The following is a 19999-nucleotide window of genomic DNA, read 5'->3' on the forward strand; positions in this document are numbered from 1 at the left end:
GTAACTTATCTATGTGTAAAAATTGATCAAAATTCAAAATGGACTGAGCATAAATATAAACTATTTAAATAATAAAATTAAAAAACACCAGGAAAGTAAATAAAGATCTACATGGTTCTTTGCCAATCGCTCTTAGAATTCGGTATTATCGGATGGGGAAGTTCAAATGACAATTTCTTAAAATCATTCATTAAAACCCAAAAAGGCGTAATGAAAGTTATTCTGAAAGTCCCTGTAAGAACTAGCACTGACGAAATCTTCAATAAACTTAACATTATGTCACTTAAACAACTCTATTCTAAAACAATACTCCTTTACATTTGTAATACAAAAAACACAAGAAATAACAACCAACACATATTAGAAACACTAGAACTCATGGTTAAAAACATATCCATAAGCAACTACAACATTCAAAATTTGGGCAAAAAAGCTTCCTGTACTATGGTACTAAACTCTACAGCAAAATCCCACTCTCATTCAAAATTCACAACAATATTTTAACATTTAAGTCTCAAATAAAAAAGCTGGATACAAAACATAAGGAGATCTGCAATAAATAATAAACTTACACCAAATACAGACTGAAACTGAAACCACTCAATTGAACAAAAAAACACCTTGTCATATATTTATAATTATTTCAGAAAAAAACTATTCAATATATTTATAATTACTTTATATTATCCATACTACAAAATTTTAATCATATGTAAATGAAATCCTCAGCACGGGAGATTACAGTGAGGATATCATTATATCTATTTGTTACAACAACAAAAAAAGATAATAAAATACTATTATACAGATGGTGTTCTGGAGTTTTCAAAATGCAAAAATAATATTGTTGGAAAAGATGTCATGTAGGTCACTGTGACAATACATTTTGTTTAACATTTATATATCTAATATAAATAGTGTCCCATTGATATTTTGATAGCATAATTGTGTTTGAATTGGTTTTAGTAATGTAGTACGATAAAAGTTTTCCCAGATAAAGTAATTTGTATTCAGCCCGCGAGGTCAGATAAACATACTTCACATGAGGTCTACCTTATGTGGAATATATTACCCCATGGATATAATTTATAAAATGACACAATGATAATACTTCGATGCCTTAGAAAAACAAGGTTCCGTTTGACCTTGCAGTGTTATGCGACAATGGTCTCTGAAGGAAGCTACTTTAGAGCTTATTATCTCATAACAGTGCTGTGTCAGGCAGAAGCCCAGGTGTCGATAGTGCTTCTACCCATCAAATCATTCATAACAGTAACAATATATTTGACCCAATTATGAAATTACATTTTAAGGGGTTGACACCCGTGCCTACATCATTGACAATATGCATTGAAATGTAATTGACGAAAATTCAATTAACCCCTCAATACTTTCGCCCCAGTTGCTTTCTTGACTTAAAGTTGACTAAAGTGTGTGAATACAGTGAATTTTTTTGATTTATTTTGCGCTCCATACTCAATTGCGATATAATGCAATTAGATATTAGTAAAAAAAATCTTGTTCCACAATGAATTTGAATTCAATATATAAAGCAATTGAATGAACGACGCGAAATTCCGCTGCGTCAATGGCAGATGTCTGTGGCGTCTATGCTCTTTAAATATCAAAATACACATCATTTCCTCCGTCAATGTCAAGGCTCAATTGCGCCAGTAAACGATCAATTAGCAATATTGTCAATCGCATCAATGACATAAATTCACTTTAAATTCATTCTCAAATTCCGTTCCAACGGACTAAGGTGTTTTCACTTGGCTTGATTATAATAGAAGAGGAACAAGTGAGCAATCAACTACTATTTATAAACATATCTATTCAAGCGATTTGTGTATAGATAAACCATATTATTTAATATCATCCCTCAAAATATGGACACATTTGAAACTGCTTACTGCGATTTAAAGTCAATGAATCCACCTAGATTTCACTGTTTATCCCAAATTTTCAGGTTCTATAAATTTGCCATATTATGCCAATAATCGCTCGAATGGATATTAGCTCGTTTAGAGGGAGTTCCTATATTGCTAGAAATAATATAAACTATGCACATAATGCTGACCTCTATTACCAATGAGTGAAATGTATATCATACTAGTTGATGCCGCAATGCTTCGCTATTGCTAATGTCTTTCTCGGGCATCTCCGACTTCCTCCACCATCCACTACTGTGTATCACAATGTTACTGTTAAAAAACTACATTACATCGACTTTAATTCGACTTCATATCTCATTCCGGTACAGAGATAATATGGACCGTCGCTAACTTTTCTGTAGGCCTTTTTAAGTTACACAATTCCGTAGTACATTATTTTTATATATATCATAAGGTTTAGCCAGGGTTGGCAATGTAAGCGCCTCTAAGTATTTTTTTACACTTAGAAGAACAGAACTTTTGTTTAAACAGACAGACGCGGAAAGTGACTTTATTTTATACTATTTAGAGATTAAAAGTAGATTGAATGGTTTGAGACCAGATTATAATCTTATTTTATTACAGGTTGGTTGTTTTGAGCAGCTAACTGCAGTGCTTCTATCCCTCATCCCTTGGAAATTCATTCGGTTGCATTATCTTCAGTTTTACTATATGCGTCGCATTGAAAGAATCTAACCACTGCTGTTAATAATTAAACAGGCAGAGGAGATGCAAAATGAAAAAATTCACTATGCTCCTCAATAACATTGAAAAATCAATAAATCAGAGCATTTTTTAAAGTTGACTTCGCACAGAAGACCCTGAGGGAAATAATTTCCCTCAGGACCTATGTCATCTTTGGGGATGCTGTGTGGAGGGGTGTTTTTGAGGAGGAAGAAATTTATTTTGTACGATGTAGGAAGCATGGAGGATGGCAAATCGTTCCACAGCCGAGCTGTTGAATCGTAGAAACGACTCATTCTTGTATGACAAATGTCGACTGTGTACAAATGCCGGGCGTGCGTTTCACGTTCTTCCCGACTATGCACCAGTACTGGGATCAATAACGCTAGTTACTGAGAGCATCTTCCATTGAAATACCAGTAGAACAAGGAGATCATTCCCATCTGACGACTGAGCTCTAAAGATTGAAATCTATTTGTAACGATGGGTGAATCATCAAAAGGACCGCCCGTTTCTGCACAGAGTCGAGGTATTTTTTGGCGCACTTGCGATTAGTACAGGGTCAGCAATGATGCCCAACTTTTGAGAGGCTAACTTGACTCTGGCTTCAATGCAGCTCATAGACCATCCGAGGAAGAATAAATGTACATTTTACGGTTGTATCTGTTTAAAGTTTCGTTCTAACATCTTGTTTTTTATATGATTTATTGATGAGGAAAAGGGAGAGTTTACAATAAAGCTATCAAAGATACTTATGTTTTTATACAACAATTTGTGAATGTTTCCAGACAGGCCCCGTGGAGGCAATGCCTGTGCCCAGCAGCTATAACGACCTGTCGCAGGACCCCAATGTGCGCGACCACGTAGGTCTTGCGTGGTATGACCGCCGCTTCTTTGTGCCCGACACATGGCGGAAGGCCGAAAGCCGTGTGTGGCTGCGCTTTGGTAGCGTGCACTACGCCGCTCAAGTTGTAAGTGTGACAATGTGTTATAATGTGTTACAATTCTTACACAATTTTTTAAATTTAAAAAGATATATTTAAATCCTAAAAATATGGGATAGACAGTCAAAAATAGATGCATTCAATGGCTCTAAAACAATATAAGTAGTTTTTAAGTCTCCATATTGAAATTCTGAGCTATAATTTTTTGAAAGACGGCGGGAAATTTCCAAATCAAAAGCTTAACAGTTTCCAAGCGATTATGGCTGAAATTGATTACATTGCGGAATGCACCAGAAGTAATGTTATGCTACCAGCATTTCTTTTATCTTCCAATATGCAATAAATTTTTGCAATATTCTGTTGGTTTTTCATTATTTTAACGAGCATTGAATTATTCTTCCTTGCTATCATAAATGGTACCAGCATCTACTCATAAAATTTCTCTGTTTCTGCTTTATCGTAATTTCTCTCAAATTATTCCAGAGTTTTTAATGTGTTTATTCAATAAAGTAATGTTACATCATTTACAAAAAAATGTTACAATTTAATAATAATTTTATATACTATAATAATATATTATAAGATGTAATCTCATAATCAAGCTGAGCTTATGGGTATGGGGAGTGTGTTATATATTATTGTTAGTATTCAGTTTATATTTTCAGTGTGTTTTTAAGGTGAAAACTAAAATCTTCAAAATGTTATTTATATTTCTAAATCTTTCTGGTAATTAATTATGTGGGACAATAAAGTCAGGTGTTTGACACCATCAGTGTAAAGTGAAACAGATATATTAAAGTGTAAAAGCCCTTGTAATAGTTTGATCTCTCACATCGCTAGAAATTACTAAGATGACGGTAATGCTTCGGTAACCTTATCAACTTCCTTAGCAAAAACATCCGTCTAATGAGACATACATTAAAATAGTGAAATGAATTGTATGCTAGTTCTAGTCTGACACATAGTACCACAATATAATAATATAATTGAATGGGTACATTATATTTGTAAGTTGACAGTAGTGCGTGTACAATGTACAGTATGTACATGCCCCTCTCCATTTAACTGTCAATTAAGTATTGTCTGTCATTTGTCAATTATCTACCGATCTTTCGGCAGGAAGCTTGCCCTTCCTAATCAATTTTTAGAACCGCAGCTGATAGATAATAATATATTTTATTTTGTAGAAACAATCATTTTGTAGTTTGCAAGACCTTTGAGAAGGAAGAAGACGAAGGCCAACGTCATCCATACGAGATCTCGCTGGAACTAGTTTATTGTCATCTAAATCAATCAATCGCTGTGATATATAATGTAGAACCATAGACATATGAATATTAGTAGACCTGCCCTAAGTGATTAAAAGCGTATTATTCCCCACTCCCCATACCGGTTCCATTGGAGCCGGCTGTGCTCGCGTATGGCCTCAAGTGAATTTAGAAAACGTGACGTCATCATTCTTGTGCGAGCTATGGTCGAGGCATCATCGGTTCATTTTACGAAATAACACGGCAAAATGGTGGCTTGTGGTATGAAAACTTGTAAAAATAGATATGAAAAAGAGAATAAACCCAATTGTCGTATTACATTCCATATATAAGCATTATTTTACTTTATTTTAAGCATATTCACATCGTATAATGTGGATCAGTTGTAGAAACATATACTATCACATCGAGAAACGTCTGGACGCGAAACGCAAAGCTGGTTGGTTGCTGAGAAGTAAATTATGAACATTTATAAAAGTGTCTTAACTAAATACGTAAACGAAATATTCGACTCTGAAAATAGAAGAAATTTATTTTGGCGAATTTGGACTTTGCAAATTTGTTCATAACGTGGCGAGTAATTTGCGCTCCCATGTAAAAATGTCTATTCATTCAAAAGCAGATTTTACTTTTAAGAACTAAATGATGATATTATAATGCGAGATGCCTATATACTGTCAGATTGATTTATTGACGAATCACAGTCAGCTTTACCCCCTTCGTTCTTCAACAGTTGATTTTACCCCTCATCTTTAATTTCTAGTCTATATATTCATATGTCTGTGTGTAGAACATATTTCAATGTAACTTTAAATAGGTCTAACACACATATTCATTGTACGTCTATCTTTGTCATACATGACCAACGCTTTAATTAAGAATTTACTGGAAACATAAGTGTGTTTACTACTTACCACATTTTGTGTCAATTTTATGAGACAATGACGTGTCTATAAGTTTGTAATGTCATTGGTAGTCTGACATTTTATATGAAATATTCATATAAAACGCTATAGAGTTACATAAAACATAGGAGTCAGCCCATACAGATGGAGACTTAAAACTGTTCCATTTTGTCCGGGGAAGGTGTGTACAGGTAGGGCAAAAGTAATCACCCAATGTTCTTTTGCTGTAATTTTTTAATAATTTATTTAATTATAATGGAAACAATAATTCCGCGTTCTTGCGGAGTAAACTGATTCATGTCTTGTCGATTTGTATTCTGCGTTTGTTTACTTCACAAATGTCAACCGAATTGACATTTGGCACCATTTGAAAAATTTATAGCGTTTTTCAATAGGGTGATTACTTTTGCCCCACCCTGTAGAATTGAGAGGGGATTCCTGTGGTTAGAAAATTGTGACATCTCATAATATATATTTTTTAATAAATCTATTTATTTCTTTTATTTTCAGTGGGTGAATGGCAACGCGGTGATGTACCATGAGATAGGGCACCTTCCCTTCGAGCAGGAAATAACCAAGTACATCAACTACGGAGTGGAAAATAGGGTCACCGTTGCTTGCGACAATACACTTCTCAAAGACACAGTGCCACAGGGACAGGTCAATGAAATAATAACGTAAATAAACTATATTATTTTCACGGTCTAACCAAACTCCCTTACAATTATTATTGACTTTATCTTGGCTTAAATCGGCGACAGAGTAGTGAGCTCCCAGGTTTTGGGACCAAAAGTTGCAAGTGACAGTATATTTATATATATATATATATATATACATCTTAACACTATAAAAGAAATACATGTTTGTGTGAGAATCGAGGCCCCAACCTCTCTACATCTTCCGGTCGGCAGTAAAATGTGGAAAATGACTTATAGCAATGTATCATTTTATATTTCAGAGATAACGGTACCATCAAACTCAGACAGACTTATTCATTTGACTTCTTCAACTACGCTGGTATCGACCGTCCAGTGTATCTGTACTCCACACCCAACCTCTACATTGATGACATTATTGTCAACACACACATTGACAACACCACAGGTAATACACACAATGTTGCAAGCTAACAAAGATTACCGCTATGTTATATTTTTCTTATAACCACTGAAGCATTCTTAGCAACGCTATCCGAATATAATATATTATTTACAATCTAGATGATGTCTTGGATATATCCATCCGATTTTATTAATAGGGGACATCTATTGACTTTTTCGATAGGTCTAGAATGGATTTTTTAATTTTGTTTGGTATAACCATAGAATAAATAATAACACAAGAAGTGTTTTGTGGGTGTGTTTCATGATCAAAATATTTGCCTAATTGAGGCTTAAATTTTCAATACAAAACTGTGTTTACGAAATTCAAATCAGATGTTGATGTATTGGGCTAAATGCAACATTCATTTCCATGCAAATTTGTATGGAAGGTACTTCTAGTTTTCTTATTTATTCTATGTGTATAACTTATTAAAGTTTATAAACCTCATTGTAATATTTAATCATTGACGAAGATATAAGAATATTTGTACTCTCCTGTCTGATTGTGGATTTATTTTTACAAACTTCAATGTAATAACAAAAATTAATTAAAAAATTTGTTCCCAGGTATAATAGCTTACAATGTTTCATATGGGGGTTATTCTGGCGACCAAGAGGTGTATTGCTATGTCAATGTGTTGGACAAGAATGATACCATCGTAGCCAGTAGCCAGGGCTTGAAGAACACCATAGAAATACCAAATGCTAATCTGTGGTGGCCATTCCTGATGCATCCCGAACCTGGTTATCTTTACAAACTGGAGGTAAGGATACCAAATATTATAGGCATTTTACACAATACTTTTTTTGTACCGATACCTATATAGCGACCAAATTGAATAATCTTCGCTTTACACAATCATTATTTTCATACTCAAGATTTTATACAGACAGTACCAAATCTTCTAAAAATGGCAGCTCCTTAAACGTAACCATAGATCACAATCTTAAAATTATAAATGTCACTGTCTCGTGTTTGGCAATTCTTTAATCGATGTTTTCGTTTAACCGTTTGTCGTTTGAACCTTCATCATAATGATTTATATACACACCTATATAAATCTATATATACCAATAGGATGTATGTATTTGAGATGAAATCATTTTTTTTATTTAATATTTGAAAAAAATATTTTTTTATATAGATAAGTAAACAGGATATAAACAAGATAGAAAACAATAGAAATTAAAGTAGCCTTTCCTCACCATAAAGAGACAATGCTCTTGTGTTTGGTGAGGGAATTCTAGTTCAATTATGTACATGTTAGTATTAAGGTAAATAAATTATTAAGAAACAACACAAGATTTAAACAATATTACTTCTAGATGTAATTAGTGAACGTATTTTGGACTTATAATAGTTTAAGGTAATTTTTTAATTTAAGGTGAAATTCCTGAATATTTTCGATATTTTTTAAATTTAATGGAAGGTTATTAAAATAAATTATGCCTAGATAAAGATAGGTATTTTGAATGAGCTTAGTGTTAAATTTTGGGATTTTAATAGTTTTCTGGTATCTTGCTGATGTATTGAATTGCAAGTTATGAGTATTTGACTGTATTTCTTTGTAAATTTGAAGTATTGAATATTTTTGATACATTTTGTCTACTGTAGGTACTTTGAAAATTGTAAAAAGAATTTCGGTAGAAAGTTTTGACGGTTTTTTCAAAATTACTTTGATTACCAATCTTTGAACTACTTTAAGTGGGTTCAAAATTTTATTATATTATGTTCCTCCCCAACCAATAATACCATATTGTAATATAGATTTAACAATCGCATAGTACACTCTTTTTAGGTTTTCTAGTCTAAGAATATTTCTAAGTCTTATAAATATATAAATACATTTTCTAATCCTTTTGACGAGTTCACAAATATGTGTTTTCCATTTAAAATATTGATCTATATATACACCAAGATATTTGATTTTGGATGTTGGACTAAGGATAGGACAAGTTTGATTGCAGTTAGTTCTGCCACATTTGTGTTATAATGGTGTATTATAATGTTTGTCCACAACGGAGTGCTGGTACCTACCTTGATGTATGGAAGTGAGGCATGGAACTGGCAAAGAAAGGATGAAAGTAGATTAAATGCTGTTGAAATGAGATCCCTGAAGCGTATGTGTGGTAAAACCATGTTTGATCGTGTGAGGAATGTGGAGATCCGCAAAGAGTGCAAGGCTGATGTAAGCGTAATGAGTAAGATTAAGAAAGGGACGCTTAGATGGTTTGGGCATGTAGAGCGAATGAGCGAAGATAGGAGTGTAAGGAGGATATATGATGCAAATGTGAATGGTAGCAGAAGTCGGGGACGCCCGAGGAAGACATGGCACGATCAAGTGAATCAGATACTCGAGTCGGGCCATGTCAAGAGTCAGAATAATAGAAGAGTATGTATGAGACGATGTATGAATGTGAATGAGGCAAGGAGTGTGTGCCAAGACCGAGTTGTTTGGCGGTCCGTCCTCTCTGCCTACCCCTGCGGGGAAACGGCGTGATGGTTAGTTAGTTAGTTAGTTAGTTAACTCTGGTTCTGATTTAAATTTATTGATTGAAAATGGGATAAATTTTGTTTTTTCTGTGTTTAAGGAGAGAAGATTTTTATCGAATCAAATTTTCAGTATATTAATATCAGCATTTGCCAAGTTATTAACAGTATTCCAATCCGTAACTTCGATTATTATGACAGTGTCATCAGCATACGATATTATTTCATGGCAGCGCAAACTACCTACACGCCAACCCTTTCTCTATCCAATAGATATTATTTTTTTTATTTTTATTTTAAATACATAAACGGCTATACTGCCTTTTATAAATAAACATATAATAGAGTACAAAGTAAAAAAATAATATCATTTCATTATAGTAGTTTATTATTATCTTTATTCAATGAGTTAACAGTACGTTTGTAAAGTTCTTATGTATTATTATTAAACAAAATGTCAAATCATAAAACACACATGTGAAATTCACATATTGTATGATTGTTCAGCGGAGACGGTAGTGTTGATTATTGCGTGAGAGATTATTTACGTTTACAATATGTAGTAATAAAATAGTAACTTCTTGATATTATAGAACCTTATATTGATTTCTTTCATCTACTTAAGTGATAAGTATGTGTATTTTGGTATCTTCTTAACTCCTCAGGATAATTTGTTCTGTTTTGGGAACAATCAGCGACATAATACCCATAGAGTCAATTTGCACTCTTTTCGGAACAGCTCATATGGTCTCATAGAAATCGGTGTGTCTCCCTTACCCTCATAGTTAGAAAGAGAAAAAAGCTTTATATTTAAATACAGAAGTTAATCACAGAATAATAAGGAAGTTGAGTCCATTTTTTTTATTTTTTTTTATCAATGTTCGCATTCAAACTTAAATACGAGTATTTTTTTTTTTTTTAAAGTTTGTTTTCATAGTTAAATTAATTCTCAAAGTTTGAATTTTATTAAGCCCGCCAAAACGAGCGGAATCCGAGCGGTAAGAGGCGGGGTGTGGGTGGGTGTGACGTCATTCAAACTGTAAGAACCACATCGCTTAAAAATTTTGTATGGAAAAAAAATTAATTCTTCAATAAGGAATTCCAGTAATTTTTTTACCAATGTTAACCGTCTATTAGAATTGATGTTAAATGTTAAATGTTAAAAAAAAAAGAAAATTGATTAGGATTTCATATTTTAAGTTAGAATATTTGCTTTTCCCGCCCGGTACGGTACTTGTACGGTATTGCCGTCGCTACTTGTTGACGTTCCCCGCGCGAATTCAGGACCACCGCGCAGAAAAGTAAAGACCAAAAGTAAAATAACGGTTTACAGCCCAGTTCAATGTGAGACTTTTCTGGGCGGACGGCGGCCTGAAGTGTATTACATGCTATGTGACATGTATAATAATAAAAACTTCTAAGTTATGCAATAAACAACATATTATTATAAAGCACTATACGAATATGTATCTTTAGAAATCCATTTCATATTATAATAACAACAAATACGTACATATATTTGACAAACCCAAATAAACGTTTGGCCTATACACCTCTCTCATCTAAACCGACCATCTCTCATGTAATAGAAAGAGATGCACCATAGGTGATCCGTTGTACGTACAAGTCACGACACATGTGACGTCAGAATTCTTTCGACCAATCGTGGAGCGTATACAGTCTATTGCTATTGAATGCTTTTTCAAGAACGTTTAACTAATTCTAAGAATAATAATATAGAAATATATTTACATATTTAGAATCGATATTTTTTGATCTACATGAACATATTTTTTATAAGTCAAAATATTTTTCACTCAACTTCCTTATTAAAATGTCACTTTATCAAGTGTATTGTCTACGTGTTGGTTTTAACAAAAAATCTTTTTATTTAGCGAAATTTATTGCCGGCCCCTATGGGTTAAAGAATGTTAAGACGAGATTTTAATATTTTTAAAAATTTGCCCAATGTTTGCAATGACAAATTATTTCTTTGTCATGTATATTATCTAGGCTTCTGACTCACATAAAATTGACATTTTTTGCCTCATCTGTTTTTAAATCTCATTAGTAATATTTGTCAGTATGATGACTAAAATTCTATAAAATGTATCTAGTCAGAGAAGTCAAAATATTTTTCACTCAACTTCCTTATTCAAAATTCCACCTCTATGAAAGTAACCGCAATATAAGAAAAAAATTTGATATATTTTACTCAATAATTTCATATGAAACAACAAAAAAGTGAGGTGGCAGTAATGTTTATAATAAATTTGCCTAATAAAACACTTACAACATCAATAATTTTAGCTCAGTGTTTAGACAAAAAAACATAAAGTGAGACATTTTTAAAACATTTTTATATTTGATTCCAAAATTATATGTATTTTCAATAATAAAATTTGAAAGCTTATTTCACCACCTTTCAAAAACATTTTTTTAGTTTCCAGATATGTTCAGAAATATCGCGTTTATTTTGATTTTATTGAGATGCGGAAATACACACAAATTCTTCTGACACCTACTATCTTAAATTCTAAGAGGTTGTGGTATGTTTTTAGGTACATATTGCTACAGATTCCATTCCAAACGCTGACGTCTACAGACTAAAGGTTGGCATCAGGACGGTGACGTGGACCAACACTCAATTCTTCATAAACGACAAACCCGCGTATCTCCGAGGATTCGGCAGGCACGAAGACTCTGACGTAAGACACATTTTACTATATCAATTGCTAAAATATCTTTACATAGATTATACAATTCATGATCCCGAGTTAAACCAATCGATTTAATCAAAACTTGTTTTATTTCTCAGACTGTACATTATGAATGTTAATTGGCATTATGATAATTTTAGATACGTGGTAAAGGATTGGACCTGCCTCTGGTTACCAGGGACTATAACTTGATTCGCTGGATCGGCGCCAACACTTACAGGACCTCCCACTACCCGTATGCTGAAGAGTTGTATGACTTTGCCGATGAACAGGGTATTATGATCATCGATGAATGCCCAAGTGTAGATACAGAGTAAGTCTAGATAGTTTTATCTGTTCAATCAATCACTGGATGTGTACGGAATGAGATACATCCATAGATTGAAGAACACGAGAAGTGCCTTTCATACAAATTTGAATGGAAACCACTGTTCCGCTTAGTTCAACAGCGCTTTGTCTCACTTACACTCACCTGACATCGTAGATCTCCTTCCCATTTGAATTTCGTAATTTCACAGTTGTATTGGAAATTTATGCTTCGATTAGGCAAATATTTGCCCACAAGGCAGTTCTTGTGATATTTTTAATTCTATAGATACATCCAAGTATAACAAACACTATTTTCTCTAATAGCCCAAGCGATGACCGTAATAACTATATACTATAGGCCTCCTCAACCAAACGAGTGCTGGGCATTAACAGCAAATAAGATTAGTAAAAAAATTGGTACTGCCAGTGTTAAAAATATACAAACCATTAGCAAAGTTCACCACCAGTTACTTTACAGGCTCATGCCTAGCACCTAGCGGTCAGAGGTAAAACTAGAGCTAACAGATAAAACAGATGTTTTGCCTTATCAATTGGCTTTCTTTGACAGTGTTTGTTTTCAATTAGCTTGTCAATGTGTTTTACTTGGTTAGATTATAAAAAGCCTCGCCGACTGGATTTCTCCTTCTTCTCTCCTATAAAATAGTAACAAGCAGTCATTATGGTCTACAGACCATTAGTAAAAGTGTTTTGTCCGGGTCGGGAATAATTTAACTCTTTGTAACATTAAATAAAGTGAAATGCAGTTTTGTGCAGTAAAAACAAAAAAAAACCATGCGTCTGTTATTGAAGACTTCATCAAGCCCAAACAAATCTTAACAGCCAGATTTCTACTCGGGAGGAATCCTGGAAAGGGATGACTTCCGGTGTCATTTTTGGGAAGAAAATATCAGACGTACCACTTTACTAAAGCTAATGGCAAAAGTTCACAACTAATTAGTTATGAAAAAAAATGCATTCTGGCAACATTTGTATGTCTGCACCTTGCAGACGATCTTGAAGGTAACCTCCAGAGGCAGTAAAATATCTCATCCACCACTCGATGACAATGAAACCAATGTCAATACATATTTAGATATGAGTCTTTACAGATTATTGATGGGAACTCTGTGGCAAACGTGATTATTTGAGCAAAAAAATTCCTTTAATCTCACTGAATCTGTTAAATTACCTGTCGAATTGGTAATAAATCAATAAATAATATGAAATTTGTATCTTATATTCATAATGTTCTTAATAAAAACAATATTAATCAATATTTCTGTACCAAAAATATATTTTCTTGTAATTTAGTGCTTAATTACACATTCTTTTATATTTTATTTAAAAACAATGAATCACAAAGTGATAAAAATTACAGTAATATTATTAAGGCGATGCCATATGTAGTAATGCAAAATCATGTGTTTTTGTTTTGAAAATTTGGTCGCCTAGAAATGTTTCAGATGCTTTAATTAAATACTGCGAGTAGAATACATCTTGGCCTTTGAAATAATCGAGTATTTTTTAGATAAGTCTTTTTATAAGCCCAGAAAACAATAATGTAAAGGCCTATGAAAACTGCTTTAAAGTTCAAAATATCCTACTTACGAACCCATTTTCGGTTATGATTTTATTGTATAATGTGGCAAATTAAGTTATTTATAAAATGATCGAAAAAAAATTAAATATTTATGCCTGAACATCCACAAAATAAAATAAAAGGCACTTTTTGGCCATATTTTTTTCATGCATAAATCAAAACAGGCGGAAGGTGTTAAGCGGGAATTTAAACCTTATCGCTACCTACGTAAGGGTTGTTATTGATAGCGGCTCGATTGAAAATATTACACGACGTAGTGCATCGCCTTAAGGTAATTTAAAAATGTCACTATAAGAAAGGTAATTTTTGCTCGACTAATCATGTCTGCCACATGGTTTACCGTAATATTTGGTTGGCAGAACCATATATTCGTAATGAGGAAACTCTTACCTAATTCGGGCACATGATTCAGGTGGCGGATGACGGCGTTTTGGGTATTTGCTTCTCGATACTTCTAAGGTAATTTAACTCGAAAAGAGGTCACTGGAATGACACCAGAAGTCGTTCCTTTCCAGGATTCCTCCCGAATAGAATTCTGGCAGAACGCATTTTTTTTACTAATCTTATTTGCTGTTAATGTCCAGCATTCATTTGGTTGAGGTGGCCTATCAGATATAATTTTTACGATCATCCTATCATCATACCCGTATTATGGTAGTCGTACATGATTTATGTAAAAATAACAAAATAATATTTTGTAGAAAAAATAATAAAAAAGTGTTTATGTTAAGTGAATATGTTAAACAGAAAATCTGTGAGCTAAATCAACAAAAACTTTCTCTGCCTGGAATTTCAAGGTCAACGCAACAAATTTTCAGCTATATTATATCCATCACAAATGATTGATTCTCAGGTTGTCAGTAGACTTCTTGACAATCCTGTTTTCTTTCAGTTTCTACTCCGACGTTCTGTTAGCAAAGCATAAGGAATCCCTGACAGAATTGATCAAGAGGGATAAGAATCACCCGTCTGTCATCATGTGGTCCATTGCTAATGAGCCCAGGACTCAGTTGATTGCTGCTGATGATTATTTTGGGTAAGTTTAAAAAATAAATTAACAGTTTCTGCCAGAACAGAGAGAATATCTACAACTCGAAACTCAAATATGCCAAATTACTTAACCTTTGGAATGCCAAACTCCTCCACCTCCATGAACTCTTCCCTAGGGGGAACCATGGGAGTGGAGAGGAGAGATGATGCCCTCTTTCTCGTAGGACCTAAGCAGCACCAACCCCCAACATATAGGACACAAAAGCAACGGTCACGGAATTGAAATTTGCAAAATTTTAATATAAGTTAATGCCTTTTCAAAATCATATCTTCTGGATTTCGGAAATTCTCGATTTTAGAAAATATTATATAATATTTTATTGATTATTCTTTTTTTTTCAGGAAAGTAGCTAAACACGTGAGAGCTATGGATACGTCCAGAGCTATAACAATAGCTCTCGCTAGAAGTTCTTCTGAAGATAAAGTCGTAAGAATCTATCATCATCATTATTATGCATTTATATTGTTTGAAAATGTACCATTAATTAGCAGGTTTGAATGATAACAAATAAATTAAAGATGGAATCATAATAATTTTATACTAAATTGAATAATTAAATTTGTAAAATAACTTTACTTAGTTCCTGCTTTTGTTGCAACTATATGACGACGCTCTCCCCCCACTTAAACATTTTATCTGTAAACACACACTATCCTCTAACAACAAGAGTTGAAACAAACTTCTCAAATGAGACTTTTCACAAAATAGACAAGTTGTAATTTTTTCACAAGATTCTCCAGAGGAAGTAGCGAGGTTGATGTATGTATGCATGAAGCTAATGGTATTCTATTTTTTCTAGGGTAAACACCTGGATATCATAAGCTTCAACAGGTACAACGCCTGGTACAGCAATACAGGCCGGCTAGATATGATCACGGACCGGGTGGTGGCTGAAGCCAAGGCCTGGCACGAAAAGTATAATAAGCCGGTACTCATGTCAGAGTACGGAGCAGACACAATTGCTGGATTACACATAGTGAGTTACATATTAATATAACCTAAAACACAGGATGTATATCATGCATTTCTGGCTGTTATCTCAATCATCCATCAAATGGCCCATCTTCAATGTCCTCTTCTTGTCCTATTTGGGTCCTGAAACCATTCTTCTACAAGGCCCCTCCAGGTATCCCTGTCCTATGCTACTTCAGCATCCAATTCTCGCAATTACTGTTACAGTCCTTAGGAAACTAGGGAAACCTTTTTTTAACATTACTTTGCTCACTGGATATTATTTAATCTTTATAAAATAATTCTATTGTAGCTAGATAGATCATGCTATATATTTTACTTTGCAGAACCCAGAATTCGTGTGGTCTGAGGAATATCAAGTGCAGCTAATGTCGAGGCATTTCAAAGCCTTCGATAAACTAAGAGGCATGGGCTTCTTCATCGGTGAATTCATTTGGAACTTCGCTGACTTCAAGACTGATCAACAAAGTAAGTAACACGCAAAGGCACTTTGTTTTATACTATTTAGAGAAGAGAGGTGCTACATCCGAAACTGCATACGAATTATACATATTCAGATGAACTTAAAAGTGGACTGTAAATAATAATTTAACGACAATGATGTTTGATGGAATTACGTGAAACTGAATGTAGGATACAAATTTGGAGTTGGAGGACAAATATAACCAAATCATTTACCGATCATCAGCTGGAGAAGTTTGGAAAAACAAGACAATCATAATAAACTTTTATCATAAAATAACTGTTACATACCCGAAAATAAACCAGAGCGTGGTAATCTGAAATACGAAAAGACAATTCTTTCTTCACAACAAACAAAATCAACCAGTTTTGAAGACAATCCTTTTCTTTCTTATTTCAAAACAAAAAACTCAATTGTTTAACTCTCTCCTGTTCCATTTTTTTTCAAATACATTCATCATTTCAAACTAAGTAGTGATGGTTGGGAAGGTAGGTACATACTTTGGATAAGGGCCTGTAGGAACCAAACATATTCTCATATACTGATTATACCGTTATACTTACATTTATATTGTTGCATTCCTTATGTTGCTGTACTATTCTCTGTAATTTAGTATGTGAATGGCACATGTTGTGCCGTATATGTGAAAATAAATAAATAAATAATATCAGTTAGTTCCTATTTTGTAACATTACTACAAAAGTATTAAAAGAAACGGTTCTTTGAATAGTTTTTTTTTTCTAGCTGTCACCCGGGTTGGAGGTAACAAAAAGGGCATCTTCACTCGGGATAGGCAGCCCAAAGCTTCGGCGCACCATCTCCGGATCAGGCACCACCTCCTGGCGCAGGAGTTGGACGGAGTGAATCCTCCGGCAGATCTGTTCCCCTACCTCGCCCCCGGCCACAGCAGCTGGAGCAGCGTCAGCAAGCCCCGCTCTGAGCTATGATCTCATCCTTCAGGACCCGCTGTATAGCAAACCAGTCCAATTATTATAAGATTAAGAGATAATAATATAAGTTATTTTTATGCATTGTTTTGTTATTATTTTTTGTGTGTGCAGATTTAGTTTTAGTTTTTATGTGAATACCGGGCAAGGAGTCCAATTCAATTCACCAAAAAAAAAATTTCGGTTTTTCCTGCAACTAAATTACAGCTGATATTAATGCCCTGGTGAGAGATTTTTTAAAAATATTTTATGAAGATTTACCAGAAAACGAAATTTCAAATCAAAAAAAGTTTTGCCACAAAATCAACTCCAAATGTGTTGTAATTTCACCAATACCCGCTTGTACTGCAAGTTTGGAGCTAAGTAGATGCCAAAGTCTCCGCTGCGAGAGAGGGTAATGGTACCGGCCGTGCTGTTGTGTCTAGAGGTCATGTAGTCAATGGCTTTCTCCATGGCAGCCTAGGCGGAGAGGCCATCTGCAATGTGCCTCATGATGGGCCAGACTGACCGTAAGAATAGATTCTCCATGCCCTGAAATGAAATCATGTGATTTAAGAATTATGTCAGACACGTTTCATCCGCCCTGCTGATGGACGATGCAAGGATGCAATTAATAATATCAATTTGGGAGGCCGAAATAGGTACTGCCGCCCCAGGAACCATTTATTAAATAACCCTCTTCCATAGGTTACTCCAAGTGTTTCGCTTGGTGACTTGGCAGAGGTGCGCTGGTTCATCGGGTGAGGTTTGTCGAAGTCTTGGCAGTGGGTGCTCCTGTCCACCAGCTGCGTGGCGGGCCTGATTGGAATAGGTTAGTTAGGGAGACCCGCTGACCTTTCCAACCAAACTCTCTCAACCCATTGCCTTGCACCTCAGTGGTAGAGATGGATTCAAAAGTCCGTCACACTTAGACAGACTGACACCTAGATTCCTATCATTACCCACCCCTTATACCTTTTTCCTTTGCATAACTTCCTGTCCTTTCTTTCCTTAAAAAGATCTTTCACAAAGAATCCCCAAAGATGACATAGGCCATATTGTGGAAAACAATTTTCTTCAGGATCTCCTGTGTGGAGTTAGTGTAAAAAAAATTATAATAATTACCAGTGGTAGAAACTCCGCAAGCAAAATCATCAGCGTAAGTTTCGCTGCCGATCTGCGGGGTATCGCCTATCCGACCCACGTACTTGCCGGTGATGCCACCTGTTGAAGTGGCTAAGGTGATCCGTCCCTCGCTGTCGATGGCCACTGTCCCCAAGGTGCCTACTCCGCCTTCTTGGACACGCAAACAGCCCATTATCAACTTCCTATTTTTATACATGATTTAAGTTCAAACACGGGGCTAATTTGTTCGCTTGTAGGGTCCTAGAAATCGTTGAGTGTCCCTTACTGGAGTGGTTAGAAATATGATCTAAAATATTATCGAAAATCTGCGAAACTTTAAGCTAAACTAAGATAAACTAAGCTGTCTGTAACTTTAAATATCCTACATTTTTGCTGTGTCCAATTTCACTTCCACCGTTGGCACCTCCACTGTTGATGAATTCTTCAAGCGCATCCAAAGTGTACTGGGTGAGACTGTTGGGATCGATAATCCCAAATCCCTGCAAGAAATTCATATTATAATACAGGTACATCATAGACATACAAATTAATAGACTTGCCCTAACCTGAAATCTAGGTATCATTTCGAAGAGCTGGAGGCAAACCACATGACCGTATTTGTTGCACCAGAAGGGTTCTAGAATGCTTTGAATATACTATGACATCAGTTGTACATTGACCGCCGAAGAGCGCACATTGAAATAACCAGACCATGCGCAGAAAAGTAAAGTTCGCTAAAGTAAGGCACAGGTTTGCAGCGCCGTCCATTGTGGGACTTTTCTGCGCAGGATTTGAATGTTCGTTCTTGAGTAAATCGCCTGACATTGCGACGCTAAATTTGAGTGAGGTGGGTAAATTATAACATATTTGTAACAATTTATAACCAGATATTACCTTGGATACAAGCCTGAACTTTTTTTACCCGTTTTGGGATATGTTGTCAAGTTTTTTACGCATACAGCAATTTGCGCACTATTGTAAAAAGGACTAGTAAAAATAATAATAATATTTGGATGATTTGTATAGCGCCGTTTTTGTGCAAAATCTCCTCAACGGCCCTGTACAAATATATATAATACATTTCTACAATGATCTGTGTTATTACTAACTATATATGGAGATAATATACAGTACCATACTTACCTGGTAGGTCACTTAAGTAACTCTTAAGCAGATTTTATTTTCGAGGATCGTGATATTACAAAGCGAGTTGCCTGTATAATGTAAGATTCGTTTTTTGAGAAATCACCGAAAGTTGGTCGGTCACGTCGCCTCCCGCGCTCCGCGCAAGTTGTTTTTTCCCCTCTCCCTGATTGGCTCATTATTAATTTAAATGTTTATGAGGTAACAAATAATTATAAGCAATAATTAGTCGCCTGAAATATCAATTCAAATTGAAAATATCTCCCGACTAAAAATAAATGCCGCCAACGGGAATGGAAACCGTGCCTTCTGATGTCCAGTCAGGTGCTCTGTATCCACTGAGCTATGTCGGCTTATTTCG

At 34.7% G+C, this 19999-nt stretch overlaps 1 protein-coding gene across 3 annotated transcripts in view; it reads left to right on the top strand.

Moving 5' to 3' along the window:
* The window catches only part of LOC149420696 (beta-glucuronidase-like), a 52764-nt gene extending 35298 nt beyond the window's left edge, over window positions 1-17466 (top strand). For all 3 annotated transcript variants that reach the window (XM_089636886.1, XM_089636885.1, XM_089636887.1), the window contains 11 exons: window positions 3407-3589; window positions 6246-6412; window positions 6694-6839; window positions 7406-7602; window positions 11891-12037; window positions 12190-12362; window positions 14851-14994; window positions 15351-15435; window positions 15809-15985; window positions 16308-16449; window positions 17189-17466. In XM_089636886.1, the coding sequence (XP_089493012.1) occupies window positions 3407-3589; window positions 6246-6412; window positions 6694-6839; window positions 7406-7602; window positions 11891-12037; window positions 12190-12362; window positions 14851-14994; window positions 15351-15435; window positions 15809-15985; window positions 16308-16449; window positions 17189-17391 (1764 nt within the window). In that variant the 3' untranslated portion in view covers window positions 17392-17466. The remainder of the gene's footprint in view (window positions 1-3406; window positions 3590-6245; window positions 6413-6693; window positions 6840-7405; window positions 7603-11890; window positions 12038-12189; window positions 12363-14850; window positions 14995-15350; window positions 15436-15808; window positions 15986-16307; window positions 16450-17188) is intronic.
* Window positions 17467-19999: the final 2533 nt, after the last annotated feature.

Source organism: Hesperophylax consimilis, chromosome 10 (assembly GCF_061612785.1).
Source record: "Hesperophylax consimilis isolate HC1 chromosome 10, BYU_Hcon_1.0, whole genome shotgun sequence".
Classification (NCBI taxonomy): domain Eukaryota; kingdom Metazoa; phylum Arthropoda; class Insecta; order Trichoptera; family Limnephilidae; genus Hesperophylax; species Hesperophylax consimilis.